General features: G+C 41.1%; 1 protein-coding gene across 1 annotated transcript in view; it reads right to left on the bottom strand.

Annotated features, from left to right (window-relative positions):
- Positions 1–574: 574 nt before the first annotated feature.
- The window catches only part of ST14 (ST14 transmembrane serine protease matriptase), a 52,583-nt gene continuing 32,040 nt past the window's right edge, over positions 575–21,117 (bottom strand). Inside the window, exons 8-19 of the mRNA XM_087706364.1 lie at positions 20,263–20,399; positions 18,351–18,448; positions 17,143–17,252; positions 16,635–16,765; positions 15,047–15,151; positions 13,180–13,287; positions 11,827–11,940; positions 11,092–11,214; positions 9,860–10,046; positions 7,745–8,019; positions 6,248–6,384; positions 575–4,503 (exon numbers count right to left, since the gene is read on the bottom strand). Of these exons, the coding sequence (XP_087562490.1) occupies positions 4,342–4,503; positions 6,248–6,384; positions 7,745–8,019; positions 9,860–10,046; positions 11,092–11,214; positions 11,827–11,940; positions 13,180–13,287; positions 15,047–15,151; positions 16,635–16,765; positions 17,143–17,252; positions 18,351–18,448; positions 20,263–20,399 (1,687 nt within the window). The 3' untranslated portion in view covers positions 575–4,341. The remainder of the gene's footprint in view (positions 4,504–6,247; positions 6,385–7,744; positions 8,020–9,859; positions 10,047–11,091; positions 11,215–11,826; positions 11,941–13,179; positions 13,288–15,046; positions 15,152–16,634; positions 16,766–17,142; positions 17,253–18,350; positions 18,449–20,262; positions 20,400–21,117) is intronic.

Here is a 21,117-nt window from a genome sequence, read left to right as displayed (position 1 = left end):
TGAGCCGGTGAGATTTGAACAGCTGAACTGCAGAACTGCAGTCAGCTGAAGTAGCCTGCAGTGCTGCATTTAACCACTGCGCCACCTCGGAGTAACAGCAGTGCTGAAAAAAGTGCTCTTATGACCGTTTTTCACACTTATGACTGTTGCAGCATCCCCATGGTCACATGATCAAAATTCAGATGCTTGGCAACTGATTCATACTTCTGACGGTTGCAGTGTCCCAGAGTCACATGAACTCCCTTTTGCGACCTTCTGACAAGCAAAGTCAATGGGGAAGCCAAGATTCACTGAACAACTGTGTCACTAATTTAACGACTGCAGTGATTCACTTAAAAACTATGGCAAGGAAGGTAAAAAAAAAAGGATAAAATTCACTCGACAACTGTCTCACTTAACAGCAGGAGTTTTGGGCTCAGTTGTGGTCATAAATCGAGGACTTCCGGCATCAATTCTTGTGATCTTGACGCTACTCTTCTGTTTTGAGGTTCTCGTTTGCTTATCGGATCTAACTCAGGCCAGCTTTTCAAAAATATTTCAATCAACACAGTACATGATGAATTAAAATGAAGCATCCATTAAAAAACAAGTTTAATAACAGATTAAGAATCATCACACATTTCCACTTCATTCAGTTTTCCAATAAAAAATAAAAAATGGGGGGCAGAAATATTGGTAGGAATTATGTTTGGTACAGTTATCTCGTATTTAAGCTATTTACAGCATTTTTTTTTAAAAAAAAGATACAATCTTTATACATATACAAACACGTTAAGAAGTAAAATTGAGCTGATTAGTTTCAAATAATTTTGAAAAGCTTTCTTTTAACGTGAAATAAAACAGTTAAGTCTGCACCCGGTCCCTTTCTCTAGCTTTGTGCTTTAAAGAACACGGTGAAGAATTTCCCCGATTGTTAAATATATCCTTTTCATTCAAATATCCTAATGGGTGGGGTTGGGAAAGACCTCCTCCCATTTTTGTCCTATGTCTGTAGAACAACGTCTTCAACAACATATGTAATTTTCTCTGGTCTACAACTTTGGAGCAATAGAGGTGTAGAACAACACTACGTTTTACAGTAAAGAATCATTACTTGTCCATCCGTTGTAAAAGAAACAATTGTAAAAATAAGACAGATCACACAGTGAAATACTACAGTCTTGTCCATTGTCTTGCAGAAAAGTTTTAGTTCTATCTAGCTTTTTACTTAATAGTGTTTGTTCCCTAAATAATCTCATAGGCATCCTTTCTTTCACTCAACGGCTTAGACAGAGGCACTTAATCTACTCAAAGGAGGCTCAAATCCTGTTGATGCCACCAGCAAACACTGAAGCAAATCAGCATTTGACAGGATAGAAATCCCTAAAAAAGACTGGACTACAACTCCCAGAATGCATAACCAGCTTGGCCAACAGCTAGGAAGAAGAAGAGAAATGCTAACGGCACAATGGCTTCCAGGGAGGCTCCAGATTGGAGAACTGGCATTATCTTTAGCCATCAACCTATCAAGAACTTTAGTGGGCTCCTAAAAAGAAAGAAATTACGTAGAGTAGCATAGATTAAACAATGCTGTACAATAAGGCACATTGTGGTAATGCCAATCTGCACCAAAACGGGGCAGAAAAAGGAAACAATCCACTCATACAAACACACACAAATTCACACACACAATAATTATATTCTCTAGATCTCTCTACATCTGTCTCATTCTAATGAGGTAAACAGGTGCAGAGGGACTGGATTAAAAGTGCAGGGCCTCAGAGATCTCTGCTCCGTATCAATGTTTTTCCAAGATGGGCTTTCTCCTGGACATTGAGGGCTAGGCATTGCCATTCCCAGGCAGCTTATTTTGGTGCCCAAGGTATCGGAGGGGGACTAAGTAAGGGAAGATGGGCTACTAAAACCTCCTGGATAAGACGGGATTTGGGGAAGGCGACAAGCATGCCAGGAGGTGTGCAAATAATCTCAGAATGTCTCCCAAGAAGGTCAGGAGACCAAGTCTCAAGAACATCTGAAACATGCAGCTTTTCACAAGTGCCAAGTGGTCCCCATATTTTTTCGGAGTATAAGACACACTTTTCCCACCCTAAAAGAGGTTGAAAATTTGAGTGTGTCTTATACAACGAATGTAGCACCGCCCACCTGCTGGGCCCCACCCTTTGGCCTCTGCCTCCCAGCAATTTGCGTCCTGGCAGCAAACAGCCTGTTTCCGTTTCAGCCTGATTAGCACAAGCAGCTGATTGTCTCTTGGATCAGCCTCCCAACCATCAGCTGTTTCAGGCTGCAGAGATTGCCTATTGCCGTCTCGGCGCACCCCATTTTCAGCCTCTGCATGGCCCATTGTCCACCCATTCCGATTCCCACCACCTAGAATGGGCAGAATATGGGGCACATGGAGGCCAAAAAACGGGGAGTGCGGAGGCTGAAAACGGGATGCGGAGGCTGAAAAAGGGGCGCACAGAGGCAGCAATAGGCTATGGCAATCCCTGCAGCCTGAAACAGCGGATCGTTGGGAGGCCTGACAATCAGCTGCTGTGCTGAAACTGAAACGGGCTGTTTGCCGTTTGCTGCAAGGAGGCAAATTGCTGAAAGGCAGAGGCAGATTTTTGTTTTTCTTGTTTTCCTCCCCAAAAGCTAGGTGCATCTTATACTTCGGAGCATCTTATACTCCGAAAAATAGGGTGGGTCTTTGTCATTGACAGGATGTCTCAGGAGATGAAGTCCAACTTAGATGCAAGGCACAAGCTTTTCAAAACTCAAACAAGCAAGATATGTGAGCTCCAACAGGCTTGCTTTGAAGTTCTCCCCTCATTCCCATTTCCATCCACCATGTTCCATCTTCGATGGAAAGAATCGTGATTATTTTCACTGTTGGAAAAGTCCGGAATCAACTGGGTTTTGTTTTTTTAATATAAAAAGAAGAGGCAAGTAGATTGCAAGTCCCAAATATTTCAGCTGGACTTTTACATGCAGGCACAGAAAAGGCAAAAAGTTATTATTCCCTGATTGTCGGTTTTTATCCTTAGAGGCATTTTGGAGATTTGTAGGCAACCTAATAATAATCGACAGAACCCTTGTAGAAGTTGATTCTGCCTACAAAAATGAAGATTTTTTATCCCATGGATTCAAATGGATAGAAATAGGGGTTAAAAAAATTATTAAGGAGGGAATCTCAATTTAAATTATGCTGGCAGGTAAGATGTAAAGACAGGGAAACAAATGAGGATGGGTAAGGAAAAATTCAGAGGTGGAGGGAGGAACATCTTTGCTGTCCTCTTCCTTCCTGTTTTTCTTCCCTTTTACATCTCTGACCATCGTATTATAAAAAGGAGGCGAAGTCAGAGATGGGAAATATTCCCTTTAAAAAAAAGCAAAATCTGGTACGATGCTTCTTACATTGCAGACCAAGTATGATTTTCAGTGCTTATTTTGTCAGCAAGGCTGTATTTTACAGGCAATTCTGCACCGATATTATGAAGTTCACTCAGGGGGGAATAGGGAGGAAAAGTCATTTAATCAAAGAAACTGCTGCCTTATTTTGCTGCAAACATGCAAAATATCACTGGCGATGAGCAAAAGACAGCTTTTTTTGGGGTATCTCTCTGCTCCCCTCTAGTGGTCCCGCCAAATTTTGCAGCGATATTATAGCCTTCAAATCAATCCACATCGTACCAATCTGGAAATCGTCACAATTCCCTTTCCGTAAGGATTCCGGGGAGTTACACACCGAGACAGCAAAGATAGCAACCTTAGTCTTAATGAGGAATTTTAAGGGAACCATGATAGGACGCAGGATCATTGCAGATGGCATTGTGTCGGACACAACAAGGAAAAGAACAGGGCGCCAAGCTCAGAGACCTGGAATCTGTTTTCTAAACAGGCAGGTGAGTCTTCCTTTCTTCCCACTGCCATCTGTTTGGGGCTTGGGAAAAGAGGAGCCAGTATAATCCCATCTCAAATTGGTTCCAACCTCCCCATGCACACCTGTGCAGAAGTCGGATCTGGGCCGGAGCTCCAGGCCAGTCAAAAAAACCCTCAGTTCGCATTTAAATGAAGACACTGCGGTGATCTCGGGAGTTGCAGAAGCAAGGAAAGAAGCAGCTGGAGGGCTCTTGAGGTGAGCATGGTGCCCATGTACAATTAATCCAGGTGGGTCATTTGTGATCCAACCAACCTTCCCCACCCAGAAGACCCAGAAGAACGAGGACAAGAGGAGGGAAGGGTTGAACGTATGAGACAGGATTCCCTTCACATCATGTGGGAAAGTCTTCTTCAATGGCCAAGTTGACCGATCTGTGCAAGGGGGTCAGGTGTGCGAACAATCCCAGGGGCAGAAACCACCTACACCCCTGTTTTCTGTTTGATCCATGTTCGTAGCTTAGTGACCCTGGTGTAGACTCCTGGCCTGTCCCGGCGAGCACAACCGTCTCCCCAGCTGACTACACCAGCCAGAAACATCCGATTGTTAACTTCTATGCTGGTAAGCGGTCCTCCAGAATCTCCCTAGAAGGAAAGGAGGCAGCATTTAATCAAGGAACATAATCCCTGGTGCCCCCTTCCCTCGTTTCATACTTCAAGGACGTTTGCCAGGATTTGGGTCTCTAGCAGTGATGGCAAACCTTTAACGCACCAAGTGCCCAAACTGCGCTCCCGCGCATGCCCAAACTGAAAGGTTCACGAACGCACACATGCGCAAGCACGCACACATGCACAAGCACACACACATGCGCAAGCACACACACATGCATGAATGCGTGCATGCATGGACATGTGTGAACATGCATATGTGCGGACGTGCGCACATATGTGCAGACGTGCGCACACATGTGCAGATATACACACATGTGAAGGAGGGACCCAAAGACCAGCTTGCTGGTGGGAGGTGAAGCATCCCACAACCGGCAGCGTGGCAAGAGGTAAGATCTTTTTCTTTCGTGAGCTTCTGCTTCGTCATTTGCAGGGAGACAGAAGCTCACGAAAGAAACGCCACGGAGATCTGACCTGGGGTGATGGTGCACATGTCAGCAGAGAGGGCTCTATGTGCCACCTCTGGCATGCATGCCTTAGGTGCGCCATCACGGTTCTATAGCTTGGACTTTCTAGAACAGGACTGTCCAACCTTCGCAACCTTAAGTCTTGTGGACTTCATCATCATCACCTTCTTTTAACCACCCCATAATCCCTTGTGGGGTGGAGTCTGGGCAACTTAATGGAGCTAGCAGGTCGTTTCATGGCCAGATGCCATTCCTGTTGCCAATGAGGAGTTTTGTTCAGCAGATTTATTCTCATCATGCCCAGAGAGAGAAATATCTGCCTCTACCTAGGATCGAATTCACAGCCTCCTGATTGTGAAGCGAGAGCTCCACCTCTAGGCCACCGCACCACTCCTTTAGTCTTGGGGACTTCAACTCTCAGAATCCTCTAGCCAGTATGGCTGACTAGGGAATTTTGGGAGCTGAAGTTCACAGGTCTTAAAGTTACCAAGGTTGGACACCATTGTTCTAGAGGGAGATAAACAATAGAAGAAGAGGAGCAAAGTCAGATGGTCTGAGCACAGCCTATGTTGTATGGTCAGTGGCTGCTTCTTGCCAAGTGCCTACAAGGATGGTGAAGGAGCAGATAGATCTCCCAATGCTGCAGAACAATTATCTATCTTCTGGATGGAGTGGCTGTAGCAGCTTATTAATTGCCATTGAGCAACATCTAAAGAGCTTGCAGTTCTTCAGGACTTGAACCTCTCCAGAAGAACATCTAAAGGGCTTGAACGTCTCCAGGAGAAGATCTAAAGGGCTTGAACCTTTCCAGGAGAACATCTAAAAGGCTTGCAGTTCTTCAGGGATGGAATGTCTCCAGGAGAACATCTAAAGGGCTTGAACATCCCCAGAAGAACATCTAAAGGACTTGAACGTCCCCAGGAGAAGATCTAAAGGGCTTGAACATCTCCAGGAGAACATCTAAAGAGCTTGAACATCTCCAGGAGAACATCTAAAGGGCTTGAACATCTCCAGAAGAACATCTAAAGGACTTGAACGTCCCCAGGAGAAGATCTAAAGGGTTTGAACATCTCCAGGAGAACATCTAAAGAGCTTGAACATCTCCAGGAGAACATCTAAAGGGCTTGAACATCTCCAGGAGAACATCTAAAGGGCTTGAACATCTCCAGGAGAACATCTAAAGGGCTTGAACATCTCCAGGAGAACATCTAAAGGGCATGAACATCTCCAGAAGAAATTGCAAAGTTTCTCACCTGGCAAGCATCAATTCCTCCTGTCAGGACTCCTACGCACATCATCCGTGGAGTGAGTTGATTAACCAACAGGGACTCACACATGGTCTGATTGATCGCCCGGATTTCTGCCTTCTGCAAAATTCTGGCACCAGCACCTGCCCCCCCACCCCGAAAAAAAATCAGAAATGTTTGCATGAGATTTAGGGAAGTCACATATGACAACCAGGATGTAGTTGCAATATCCATTTGACAAGCAAAAATCAATGGGGAAAGCCAGATTCGCTTAATAACCGCATACAGACAAGGTGATAAAATTGACCAAAGTTCATTTAATGACTGCACTACATACCCATGGACATTCCAAATCCTAACTACCGTGTTTCCCTGAAAATACAACATGCCCTGATAATAAGGCCATGCCACATTTTTCTGGTGGGCAAACATATAAGCCCCCCCTGGCAAATAAGCTCCCTGGATAACCCCCTACCTACATCGGGCCAGGCAGAGCACCGCTCACCAACCTAGTGGTATCCCGAAGGTGCATGGTGGAAGGCACCTTGGAGGTCTTCTAGTCCAACCCTCTGCTTAGTCAGAAAACCCTTCACCACTTCAGACAAATGGTTGTCCAATCTCTTCTTAAAAACGTTCATTGTTGGAGCATTTACAACTTCTGGAGGCAAGTTGTTCCACTGGTTAATTGCTCTCACTGTCAGGAAATTTCTCCTTAGTTCTAGGTCGCTTCTCTCCTTGATTAGTTTCCACCCATTGCTTCTTGTGCTGCCCTCAGGTGCTTTGGAGAATAGCTTCACTCCCTTGTCTTTGGGACAGCCCCTCAAATATTGGAACAATGCTATCATGTCACCCTTCGGCCTTCTTTTCATCAAACTAGACATACCCAGTTCCTGCAACCGTTCTTCATTTAGTCTCCAATCCCCTAACAGCAATAGCACTTAGATTTATATACCACTTCATAGTGCTTTACAGCCCTCTCTAAGCGGTTTACAGAGTCAGCATATTTCCCCCAACAATCTGGGTCCTCATTTTACCCACCTTGGAAGGATGGAAGGTTGAGTCACCTTTGAGCCTTAATCATGTTTGTTGCTCTGCTCTGAGTCTCTTTCTAGAGTCTCAACATCTTTTTTTTACATCGTGGCGACCAAAACTGGACGTTTGATCCAAAACGAGCTGCAGATTGGTGCTAAGCCCTCTAATCTTTTCCCCTAGGAGATACCCATTCTTCTTACCTCCTCAACAGAGCCGAGGTGGTGCAATGGTTAAATGCAGCACTGCAGGCTACTTCAGCTGACTGCAGTTCTGCAGGTCGGCTGTTCAAATCTCACCGGCTCAGGGTTGACTCAGCCTTCCATCCTTCCGAGGTGGGTAAAATGAGGATGCGAATTGTTGTTGGGGGCGATATGCTGACTCTGTAAACCGCTTAGAGAGGGCTGAAAGCCCTATGAAGCGGTATATAAGTCTAACTGCTATTGCTATTGCTATTCCCATTCCTTGACTCACCATGTTCTTGCGTCTTTCCCCATCCAGTCACCCAGAAGGCTTTCCCTGCAGGGAAGTCGTGGGTGGCATCAGGCAAACAGATAGGAATGATTTCTTTGGAAAAAGTGACGGGGCTGGATAGCTCCATCAGAGCGATGTCATAGTCGAACGTGAAGTCATTGAAGAGCGGGTGCCTGATGATTTTCTTGATAGTCCTTTTCTGAACGAGCCTATTCGTCCTGTTGTCCAGATCCAGAAGACCCATGTAGGCAGTCCACAGGGAGGGCTCAGTATATCTGCAGACAGAGCAGTGGATCTCGGTCAGTGGTGAAATCTTTTTTCTATTTTCCCCCACCAGTTCTGTGGGTGTGGTGTGGCGGGTCATGTGACTGGGTGGGCGTGGCCAACTTTTTTTTTCACTTTTTAAAACATTTTTTTCCTGCCGGTTCGAGTGAATAGGCAGGGGGGGAAATGCGTTTAAAAGTGTGGGGGGGAAATGGTTTCGACGATCCCACGGCTCACAGCTGATCCGCACAATCCTCGGGACCATTTTTTAAACTTTTTAAAGCATTTTTTTTACTACCAGTTCTGGTGAATAGGTGGTAAAAAAACACTTTAAAAAGTGAAATAAAGAAGGTCCAACGATTGCGTGGTTCACAGCTGAATTGTGCGATCATCGGAAGCTTTTTTTAAATTTTGCTCTCGGTTCGCAGAACCGGGGACAATCGTCCCTACCAGTTCGGCCAAACCAGGCTGAACCGGGAGGATTTCACCCCTGATCTCTGTTAGCGAGGGCGAGACTAGCAAGGACATGTTTGAAGACAGGCAGCCCTTGTGTCAACATTCCAGAAGAACCCAACTCCAATTAAAAACTCCGAGACAGGCATTTTCTCAATGTTCCCTTTCATTAGAGTCGTTATAATGTCACATCTGGGAAAACCCAAACTTGAGAATTCCGGGTTTTCCCTCAGTAAGTCAAAAGTCCAAACCCATCCCCTGCACCCATTGGTCCATCACATCATCCAATCCCCATCCGTCCCCATCACTTCAACCATTCCTCCTCTTCCAAGTGCAGGAACACCATGGCCTTGACTCAAAAGAAGAATGCTATTTTGTCTAACTACATTCCCTCTACTGCATTTCCCAAGCCCAAGAATGTGGCAGCATGGAAGCTTCCGGTGTTAATATGGCATCCAAGGCTGACACCTTGACTTAGAACCACTGTTTAGTTGTCCATTTCAAGTTACAAATGTTTGTGGTCCTAAGGTGAGGACTGCTTGCGTAGAGTTTGAAAGCACATGGATGTTGGGACCATGAAAAATTCAGCAAGGGTTGGATGATTACTGCTTATCTACCTCAGTGTTTTCCACTTTCTCATACCAAAATGGGATTCATGGCATGGGATCAAGATCCTTGAAGAACCCTCCCATCCCAATTAAATTGACCCGTTCCCAACCAGTCAAGCAACGAGGATCCCATTGGTCTTTTGAGGCTCTCCAAACTTGGCAACTTTAAGACTTGTGGACTTCAACTCCCAGAATTCCCCAGCCAGCATGACTGGATCTTGGGAAGGGTCTTCTCAGCTGCTATCCCCACCCTATGGAACATCTTACCCTGTTGACCCTAAAGCTGACCTGGCTGAAGCCATCTCGGAGCCTCAGCACTGCCACACTGGAGCCAGGAGTGGGGAGGGGAGATGAGAGATATCTGGGGTTGTGTAGTCAAAATAAAATTGGGAACCAAGGACATTCTCATACCTGTCTGGAACAAGGAGGAGTAATGTCACCAGACCAGCGGACGCTGCCTTGATTGGGCCATGTAACTGATTGTATGTGGTTGAGAGGGAAAACTTTGAATTAGGTGAAAACTGTGGGAACCTTCAGTTTTCACCAGAGTCGGTTTTCACCAGATCTGTGCCAATATGATATATCCAAAAATGCTGTTCATTGAGGAATTCATCTGCCTCAGAGTTTTGCTTGCTATGGATTTATTACTTGGAACCCTGACATTACTCTCCTAAAGGTGAAACACCCTCCCCCAACGCTTCTGGTTTCTTTACTTTAAAAAAATTAAATAAAGTATTTTTTAAAAAAACAATTAATTTCTGAAGCATGATTTAAAAAAAACTCTACCAACCTGACGTAGTTCTTTTCATTAAAGCAATGGGAAGCCGTGACCAGCCACTTGTTGGATATCAAGGAAGCCCCACAGACATGGCCATCATTCTGGGTATGGAGACTGACCTGCCAGGGCCATTCGCCCGAACTGGAGTCCATTCCACCCACAATCCGGGACTGCTTGCTATATGCCCGGATGCCACAGTCTGAAAGGAACAAAATTCAGACACACACCCCAAAAAGATAGCAGTTAGCAATAGCAGTTAGACTTATATACCGCTTCATAGGGCTTCCAGCCCTCTCTAAGCGGTTTACAGAGTCAGCATATTGCCCCCACAGTCTGGGTCCTCATTTCATCCACCTGTGGTTTTTTTTCTTTTAAATTTGTGCTGATAAATAGGGGGTTGTAAAAATCTAATAGATACCTTTCACCCTGGCTTCGCTGATAACGGATAACCCTAACCCTAACCCTAACCCTAACCCTAACCCTTGTAAGCCGCCCTGAGTCCCCTCAGGGAAAAGGGCGGCCTATAAATGTTTAATAAAACCATTAAAAAAAAAACCATAAGAGTCTGTGGCCTAATGGCTAAGAAGTCTGCCTAGTATGTAATATAGCCCAGGTTCAAATCCCAGTAAGGGTATGGCTAGCTGATGAGAGCTAAATAGCTTGAAATAGATCTATACTTGTCTCCCTTTATTTATTTATCACCACAAATTAAAAAAAAAACCATATATATATATCTATCTATCTATCTATCTATCTATCTATCTATCTATCTATCTATATATATATATATATATATACACATACACACACACACACACACACATATACATATATACACACACACATACACACACACATATATACATATATAAACAAATATGCAATAATATCAATCATCTTTACAACATATACTACCTTCCATTATTGATTATACAATCATCAAATTATTTACTCATCTGTTTTGCTTTCTTATGTAGACCATATTTCACCTAACTCCACTCCTCTAACCTCAATATCTGCCATTTAAGCAATTGTAAAAATACTCCCCATGTTGTAAAATAATCTGAATCTTCTTTTCCTTTAATTTTTAGGGTTAACCTATCCATCTCTGCACGTTCCATAATTTAATACCTTAATCAATACTGAAAATTAATCGTTTAATTTTCCAAGATTGCTACATGTGTGAATTCATTCACTTCTCAGCTTATCCACTTTCTTGCTATCTTGGTATAATCAGAACTCACTGCAATTCTCTTCGTCCGATTTGTCACTACAGTCTGCCGCTCCATCACATTCGGGATTCTTCTTGCTCACACACAAATTGTTGCGGCATTTGTAGGTGTATGCTTGACAGGTAACGGTGTCCGCTTTGGATAAAGCAAAGAGAGATAAAAATTTGATGTCAGAGGAGGAGGACTGTTCTGATCCAACCTTTGCAAGTAGGAATAAGTAAATAAAATAAGTTTCACGAGTAAAACAAGCCCCCTTTTATAACAGGGTAATAACAGTTGTTTATTCGCAGGGATAAACAAAAAAATCAAACGTAATTAGTCCCAACAAACCTGGGTTTAGCCAAGGAATATGAATTGCTTGCTGTATACTAGAAACTAATGATTGTCTGTGATAACCGGACATTTCAAAACCCCTCCTATTTATTTCCCAGCCAGTGAGGAGCTGGCTATCGTCTGACTCTGCCTTTCCCTGAGAGCCGGCTTATTATTTTCCTGTTGCTCTCCTCTCCTCTCTACGCATACATGCATTTGGGATGAGCTCCATCACTTCAGGTGCTTTGGAGAATAGCTTGATTCCCTCTTTTTGTGGCAGCCCCTGAGATATTGGAAGACTGCTATCATGTGTCCCCCTTCTTTTCATCAAACTAGACACACCCAATTCCAGCTTCGTCAAACTAGACATACCCAAAGCTTCCCTGCTTACAAACCACATTTTTCACAGCTTTATCCCCACTCTAGAGCCTTTACCGGAGCCACACTCCCCCTCGTCGCTGCCGTCTTCGCAGTCTGCTTTTCCATTGCATTTCTGCTGCATTGGGATGCAATTGCCGTTACTGCACTTGAAGCTATCAGGAGGACATTCTGAGGAGGAAAAAAGAAAATGCAAGTTTCCTATGCAACGCTATCTTTCATGGTAGCTTTGCTTCAACACTGGAGCTGATTTTTGCAAGACTCCATCAAAAGGCCATCAGGCGTAAAATTGGGTTACAGATTGTAACAGAAAGTAGAGTTTGTTGTCAACCCTTTTAGTTAAGTCACACGAGGGATCTAATTGTTATGTAGATCAGTTTTATCACTATAAAGCTGTAGCGCTGAGCTAGCAACTCTGAATGGATATCATCTCCCTTTCTATTTGGGACAACTTGGAAGGGGCTTGTCTTGGATGTTTTTTCAGATTACATTTCTGCCCTGGACTCAGTCTTCTTTTATCTGACCGTTTTATTGAAAACATTCATATAGTCATCCATTTTTCAGCCAATTCTGGCAGTTCCCAATCAAAAACTAAAAGACATATAAAAATGATAAAACACAACTAGTTAAAACATAAAACATGGATAAACAAATAAGAAATAAAATAATAAAATAATTTAAAATAAAATAAAATATATAATAAATTAAAATAAAATAAAATAACATATAAAATAAAAATAAAAAATAAAAAATTAAATTAAATTAAAAAATTTAAAATAAAATAAAAATAAAAATAAAATAAAAATAAAATAAAATAAAATTAAAATAAAATTAAAATAAAAAATAAAATAAAATAAAATAAAATAAAATAAAATAATAAAATAAAATAGAATAATAAAATAGTATAATAAAATAAAATAATAAAATAAAATAAAAAATAAAATAAAATAATCAAATAAAATAAATAAATAAATGAAATGAAATATAAAACAAAATACATTATAGTTATTTCCCAGATAAGGTCAAGATGTTATTATCTGGGTTTGGAAGATGGATATAAAGATACTTCTCACCCAAGATGAGAAGTAAGTTTAAAGTCTATTTTTTACATTTTCATGGGGCCCCATGAATGGTATCCTTGGAGCGATACCATTGCCATGGCAATATCTCTTCCTTCCATCCCTCAAGGCCCTTCCATTTTCCCTCAACTCTTACCAGCTTTGAGCTTCCTAAACTGTGTAAATCCAGTTCATGTTTCAATATACTGCGCAAAACGTCAAATTACGGTTTAGTTAAGAAACCCCATCTGGACAACTAAGAGCTTTGAACACCAATTCATACTAAGAGCGGTCCAAAGTGTGAACTCCTTCTTTGTGCACTAGATTTCTCCACCTCATAGAAATGACTCACCACACTGCAGTTCGTCGCTGTTGTCCCCGCAGTCATCCACCGTGTCACAAAGCCAGTACCTTGGCTTACACCAATTATTATGGCATCGGAATTGATTCTTAGTGCAGTCTGAAGAAGAAGACCATAAGCAATGTAGTTATGGAAAGGCCACCAACAGCTTTGGACACTGTGGGTAGTACAGCCCACTGGAAAAAACTAAACAAGAATAGAATAGAATAGAATAGAATAGAATAGAATAGAATAGAATAGAATAGATATTGGAATGTAGAGTAGAGTAGAGTAGAGTAGAGTAGAGTAGAATAAAATAGATATAGGAATGTAGAATAGAATAGAATAGAATAGAATAGAATAGATATTGGAATGTAGAGTAGAGTAGAGTAGAATAGAATAGAATAGAATAGATATAGGAATGTAGAATAGAATAGAATAGATATTGGAATGTAGAGTAGAGTAGAGTAGAGTAGAATAGAATAGATATAGGAATGTAGAATAGAATAGAATAAATATTGGAATGTAGAATAGAGTAGAATAGATATTGGAATGTAGAGTAGAATAGAGTAGAATTGAATAGATATAGGAATGTAGAATAGAATAGAATAGAATAGATATAGGAATGTAGAATAGAATAGAATAGAACAAATATTGGAATGTAGAATAGAGTAGAATAGAATAGAATAGAATAGAATAGATATTGGAATGTAGAGTAGAGTAGAGTAGAATAGATATAGGAATGTAGAATAGAATAGAATAGAATAGAATAGAATAGAATAGATATTGGAATGTAGAGTAGAATAGAGTAGAATAGAATAGATATAGGAATGTAGAATAGAATAGAATAGATATAGGAATGTAGAATAGAATAGAACAAATACTGGAATGTAGAATAGAGTAGAATAGAATAGAATAGATATTGGAATGTAGAGTAGAGTAGAGTAGAATAGATATAGGAATGTAGAATAGAATAGAATAGAATAGAATAGAATAGAATAGAATAGATATTGGAATGTAGAGTAGAGTAGAATAGAATAGAATAGAATAGATATAGGAATGTAGAATAGAATAGAATAGATATTGGAATGTAGAGTAGAATAGAGTAGAATAGAATAGATATAGGAATGTAGAATAGAATAGAATAGAATAGATATAGGAATGTAGAATAGAATAGAATAGAATAGAATAGAATAGATATTGGAATGTAGAGTAGAATAGAGTAGAATAGAATAGATATAGGAATGTAGAATAGAATAGAATAGAATAGAATAGATATAGGAATGTAGAATAGAATAGAATAGAACAAATACTGGAATGTAGAATAGAGTAGAATAGAATAGAATAGATATTGGAATGTAGAGTAGAGTAGAGTAGAATAGATATAGGAATGTAGAATAGAATAGAATAGAATAGAATAGATATTGGAATGTAGAGTAGAGTAGAATAGAATAGAATAGAATAGATATAGGAATGTAGAATAGAATAGAATAGATATTGGAATGTAGAGTAGAGTAGAGTAGAATAGAATAGATATAGGAATGTAGAATAGAATAGAATAAATATTGGAATGTAGAATAGAGTAGAATAGATATTGGAATGTAGAGTAGAGTAGAGTAGAGTAGAATAGAATAGATATAGGAATGTAGAATAGAATAGAATAGAATAGATATAGGAATGTAGAATAGAATAGAATAGAATAGATATTGGAATGTAGAGTAGAGTAGAGTAGAATAGAATAGAATAGAATTCTTTATTGGATACACAAGTGTGATTGGACACACAAGGAATTTGTCTTTGGTGCAGATGCTCCAAAGCTCTAAACAAGACTTATGACCATCATCCACACCACCTAACAGAGCTAAAAAGGAGGACTTACTGCAATCTGTCTCATCGCTGGCATCTGGGCAGTCAAGCCACCCATCACAGCGCAGTTCTTTTTTGACACAACGGCCACTTTTGCAGGTGAATTGCCCTGGGCAAGCTACAAGTCAACAAAGAGGACGGGGAGAGAAAAGATATAAATACATTGATGTCTGCATAGGTGAAAGCATCAACATGTTTTGCTGCCATTCTGGATGGTATATTAGCAATTCTGCTCTTGGGGAAAGTCTTATTTTGCCATAGCGTTGAGTCTTGAAACTCCCAAGGATGACCCTTGGAGAAACTCTCTTAAAAACTGTCTCCAGAGATTATTCTGATATTAGGACAAGCATGGACATAATTTAATCTACTGTGAATTTTCAGAGGACACACCCAAAAGGAATAATTAAGGAACGTGTCAGTATATTATTTGATACTATCGGTCATTTCAGCACCAGGATTGTTCATCTAGAAATTGAATGTTCTCAATTGTCATTCTCTCCTTCTCAGTGTGATTACAGATCCTCAGAAGGATTCCAGATCCTCTTTCATTATGGAATAAATCCAATGTTTATCTGAGCCAGAACCTGGAGCTGCAAATCATGCTGAAAGGACAAGAGCCATCTCATAATTTATGGATTATTTGTCTAGTTTATCCATCTAGTAAAACTTGGAAAAAAATTCCCTAGGGTCTCCACGATAGAAGTTGGACAGAGCAGGGTGAAACTGGGATCTTATGCAAATAATGGACCTCATCGTTGAACTTTGAATTAGTTGTTGGATAGTGCCTAAATATGAGCAGAGGAAAAAGGCAGGAAACTAAGTTCTAAAATTCCGTTTACTAACTGTCATTCCAAGGTACTTATCATTGGAAGCTTCTTCTAACACTGTTCCTCGCATTCTCTAAAGCAGGGGTCTCCAAACCCTGGGATGCGGACCGGTATTGATCTGTAGCCTATTGGGAACCAGGCTACATATGTGGTGGGTGATCATGGTGAAGCTTTATTTGTGAATGCATGGGATTAGGCAACCATCCTCTTCCCCTTCCCCCACTGCCTTCATCGTTGCTGGTCCATGGACCCAAAACGGTTAGGAACCACTGCTCTGTAAGGGTCCCATACTCTATGTGCTAGTCATTCCCAACTCTAGGGGCAGTGTTCATCTCCGTTTCAAAGCCGAAGAACCAACGCTGTCCAAAGACGTCTCCGTGGTCATGTGGCCGGCATGACAAAACGCCAAAGGCCCACAGAACGCTGTTACCTTCCCACCAAAGGTGGTCCCTATTTTTCTATTTGCATTTCTACATGTTTTTGAACTGCTAGGTTGGCAGAAGCTGGGACAAGTAACGGGAGCTCACTCCGTTATGCAGCACCAGGGATTCGAACCGCCGAACTGCCAATCTTTCTCATCGACAAGCTCAGCGTCTTAGCCACTGAGCCACCATGTCCCTTCACTGCTCTGTAGGATGCTTCATATCAAGCAAGGACTTTCCTCTTTCCCATAGAGGGCTTCTCTATCTAAAACTCAACCTTTCCTGACTGAGAAGGTGACTCATCCCACCACCTCCCTCCCTGATTAATCTCACATTTGACATCTCCACTTACGATCATTGGAGTCAAAGGACAAATACTCAGCCGAGAAGCCATTGTCCACGTGTGAATTATCTGAGTGGAAACGAACTGTAATTTTGTTGGTTTTACTCATTACCACAAATCCCTTGCTGGGCTGACAATATCTAAAAACCACAAGAAAATAAAAATCAACTGGAGGCCGGCTCATTCATTAATTCATTCATAATGAGCTGCATCAATCAATACATAAGATCTCTCCATCCCCCCTCCTTCTCTCTCTCTCTCTCTCTCTCTCTCTCTCTCTCTCTCTCTCTCTCTCTCTCTCTCTCTCACACACACACACACACACACACACACACACGACAAGAGAAATATGTTTTAATCAAGCAAGGACCTTTCATTTATGATATTTCTATCCTAAAAGACGGCAAGGAAGAGCCTTGAAGACATTAAGGGGCTAAGACAGTTTTTCTCCTTGCCCATTCACAACAGATACACAAAAACTGGCAACCCAGATTTACCAATGAATAACGTCTCTTACTTGATACCGTTGATTTCCACATAATCTTTGGGGCAGGAGTTGGAGGAGTCACCAGGATCCTCCAGGTGGAATTCATTGAAGCGTATCTTTACATTTTTGTCCCCAGGCACCTGAAAATGAGATTGAAAGTTGGCAGGGGTGGGCAGAGATGGGAGGAAACAAACACTGACACCACGCCCAAGACAGGCGTCTTTTCCAATATTTTCTGAAAGAAACTACGGCAACTGTTGTCGTTGATTTAACCATTCAGTTGGATCCAACTCTTAGTGACTTTATAGGCAGGTGCTCTCCATGTTACCCCGTCAATTGCAACTTTTTTCAGTTGTTGGATGTTCATCATTGTATCAGTTTTGATGGGATCAAGCCAATGTGTTCTCTTCTATCTTCCTTCTTCTTGCTCCACTAATCATTCCTAGCCTCATTGTCTTCTCTAATGAATTTGCACACATGACATAGCCAAGGTGGCGCAGTGGTTAAATGCAGCACTGCAGGCTACTGCTAGATCAGCAGTTCAGCGGTTCAAATCTCACCGGCTCAGGGTTGACTCAGCCTTCCATCCTTCCGAGGTGGGTAAAATGAGGACCCAGATTGTTGGGGGCAATATGCTGACTCTCTGTAAACCGCTTAGAGAGGCCTGAAAGGCCTATGAAGCGGTATATAAGTCTACTGCTATTGCTATTGCTATTGCTATTGCAAAGTAAATAATACATAGTCTTGTGATTTTTGACTTCTAGTGTTGTGTCTAAGGTAAAGTAAAGGGTCCCCTCGCACATATGTGCTAGTCATTCCCAACTCTAGGGGGCGGTGCTCATCTCCGTTTCAAAGCCGAAGAGCCAGCGCTGTCCAAAGACGTCTCTGTGTCATATGGCTGTCATGACTAAATGCCGAAGGTGCATGGAACGCTGTTACCTTCCCAGAAAAGGTGGTTCCTATTTTTCTACTTGCGTTTTTACATGCTTTCGAACTGCTAGGTTGGCAGAAGCTGAGACAAAATAGTAGTGATAAAAAAGGGTTTGGTTCTCCATTGTTGAGTTGACATGATTTTTTTTGTTGTTTTCAGACTTTTAAGAATACAACCCAGAAAAGGCCTTTCAACTCTTGATTTAACACCTTGATAATTAGCCAGATCCACAGGTTAGAAAGGCTCTCCCTTAGTCCATGCTACGGGCCCCAGAAGAAAAAGATAATTAGTACACTGGAATTCTTACCTCTATATTCCACACGCAATCCAGATTTGGAGGGTAGTAGGCTGGATAGTACGGAGTGGTGAAATTCCCTGATATGCCTTTCAAAACACCGCCACAAGCTGCAATTGAGTGAGGGAGAACCGGTGTGGAGGGAGAAAACAGAATCTTATGAGCCTTACTGGTGACCAGAAAAGAGGCATTTGCGCATAATGGCCATTAATAAGATAACGTCAACTGTTAAGAGCCTGATTCAAAAGCATGGCTATAACCCAGGAGACCAATTAGGGCTACCTATACACACCTGTCCATCAGCCCGTCCAATTTCAGCCCCAGTTCTCATTAGGAAGCATTATTAGAATCTCCAGAAGTGTGGTTGGGGAGGGAGAGGGTGTTATTTATCACAACATCTCCTGTGTGAGGGAAAAATAATTGTGCCCCTGATGCATTGTTATCCTCAAGACTTTCTCCCTCTCTAGCCTGTCCATTTTTCACTCTTTATCATCTTCTTCTTTGTTCCCATTTTATTTGTTTTATTTATGTAACATTCAATTTTCATCAAACAGTGTGTGATCTGGTGAGATATATTTTAGAATAGAATAGAATAACAGAGTTGGAAGGGACCTTGGAGGTCTTCTAGTCCAGCCCTCTGCCTAGGCAGGAAACCCTATACCACTTCAGTTAAAATTGTTATCCAATCTCTTCTTAAAAACTTCCAGTGTTGGAGCATTCAGGACTTCTGGAGGCAAGTTGTTCCATTGATTAATTGTTCTGTCAGGAAATTTCTCCTTAGTTCTAAGTTGCTTCTCTCCTTCATTAGTTTCCACCCATTGCTTCTTATTCTACCCTCAGGTGCTTTAGAGAATAGCTTGACTTCCTCTTCTTTGTGGCAGCCCCTGAGATATTGGAACACTGCTATCATGTCTCCCCTAGTCCTTCTTTTCATTAAACTAGACATAACCAGTTCCTGCAACCGTTCTTCATTTGTTTTAGCCTCCAGTCCCCTAATAATCTTTATCTGAGTACAATTATGAGTACAATTATGTTTAGATAGTCATATTACACATCTTTGTTGTGATATTCATCACCATCATATTGATAATTTAGCAACATAATAATATAATAGCATTAATACTTAACATCCTCTTCTTTACAACTTTCCACTTAACCATTTCCTCTTTTTATCTTTATATTTCCTCCTTTCTAACCAGTTTCTGTTATCTAGCCATTGATAAAATATGTCCCGTATCAAAAAAAATATTCAATTTCTTCTTTATCCTTAATAGTAAGTGTTAGTCTGTCCATTTCTGCACATGCTAATATTTTCTTAATTACATTCTCCTCTGGCAGAATCTTATCATTTTTCCATTGTCGCACAAATACAATTTGTGTTGCAGTTAATATATGCAAAATCAAGCATATAGTCTTTTTATCATATTTTTCTGGTAGAATGCCCAACAAAAATATCTATGCTTTCAGATATATATGTTGTTTTATCATTTTTTCCAGCCATGTATGTATTTTTGTCCAGTATTTTTTTGCTTTTGGCCATGTCCACCACATATGGTAATATGCACCAGATAACTGATCAAACATTTAGCACTCATCTTTATCTTCTACTGGACTGAACCCTTTACTTAATTAGGAGTAAACTTTTTTTTTTTGCATGAATGGCTTAATAATGTGTACAATGGTGGGGAATGCTTGCTATTCTTTGAAGAAAGTGAGGATAAATCAGGGTCAAAAATGGCTGCTAAAATCATCCTTTTTTCTTGGGCTTCTGGCTCATATCCTTCTAGTCTCTTCTTCCCTCTCTCTTAAGGAGAAAACAGCCAGGAAAAGGAGCAATAGTAATACTGAATTTATTGTCAGGCCGCATCCTGCCAACCCATGATCTCCTGGTATTACCCCAAAATAGAAAGAATGGCATTCTTACATGTCTTTGACATCTGGAAGAAGTCTGCTTTGAATCCAGGAAATCTTCCCTTTGCATCTGTACTTAACATAACCAGGAGGACGTTTTGGGAGGAGATGAAAGTCAGGTTGTATGAAAAATCAAAGCTCCCACACAGCCTGGGAAAGAAAGAAGGAAAGAAGGAAGATAGGATGGAAGATAAGAAGGAAGGAAGATAAGAAGGAAGGAACATAAGAAAGAAGGAAGGAAGGAAGGAAGAAAGAAAGAAAGATAAGAAGGAAGGAAGGAAGGAAGGAAAGAAAAAGGATGGATGATACAAAGGAAGGAAGGAAGATAGGAAGGAAGGAAGATAAGAAGATATAAAGGAAGGAAGGAAGATAGGAAGGAAAGAAGGAAGATAGGAAGGAAGATAGGAAGATAGGAAGGAAGGAAGATAGGAAAGAAGGAAGATAAGAAGGAAAGAAAATAGGAAGGAAGGAAGAAAGATAGGAAGGAAGGAAGGAAGGAAGATAGGAAGGAAGAAAAATAGGAAGGAAAGAAAATAGGAAGGAAGGAAGGAAGATAGAAAGGAAGGAAGATAGGAAGGAAGGAAGATAGGAAGGAATGAAGATAGGAAGGAAAGAAAATAGGAAGGAAGGAAGGAAGGAAGATAGGAAGGAAAGAAAATAGGAAGGAAGGAAGTAAGATAGGAAGGAAGTAAGATAGGAAGGAAGGAAGATAGGAAGGAAGGAAGATAGGAAGGAAGGAAGGAAGGAAGATAGGAAGGAGGGAGGGAGGGAAGGAAGGAGAGGTGAAGGAGGAAGTTGGAGGAGGAGAAGAAGAACGATTAGTGACTAAGCAATGAATATTTGGCAATCTCTTTCCCCATCAGAGTAG

This window comes from Thamnophis sirtalis, unplaced genomic scaffold (assembly GCF_051295495.1).
Source record: "Thamnophis sirtalis isolate CommonGarterSnake01/CBP01778 unplaced genomic scaffold, rThaSir2_p1.2 scaffold_2, whole genome shotgun sequence".
NCBI lineage: Eukaryota > Metazoa > Chordata > Lepidosauria > Squamata > Natricidae > Thamnophis > Thamnophis sirtalis.
The sequence above is the reverse complement of the archived record's forward strand: the minus strand, read 5'-3'. Positions and strand labels throughout refer to the sequence as shown.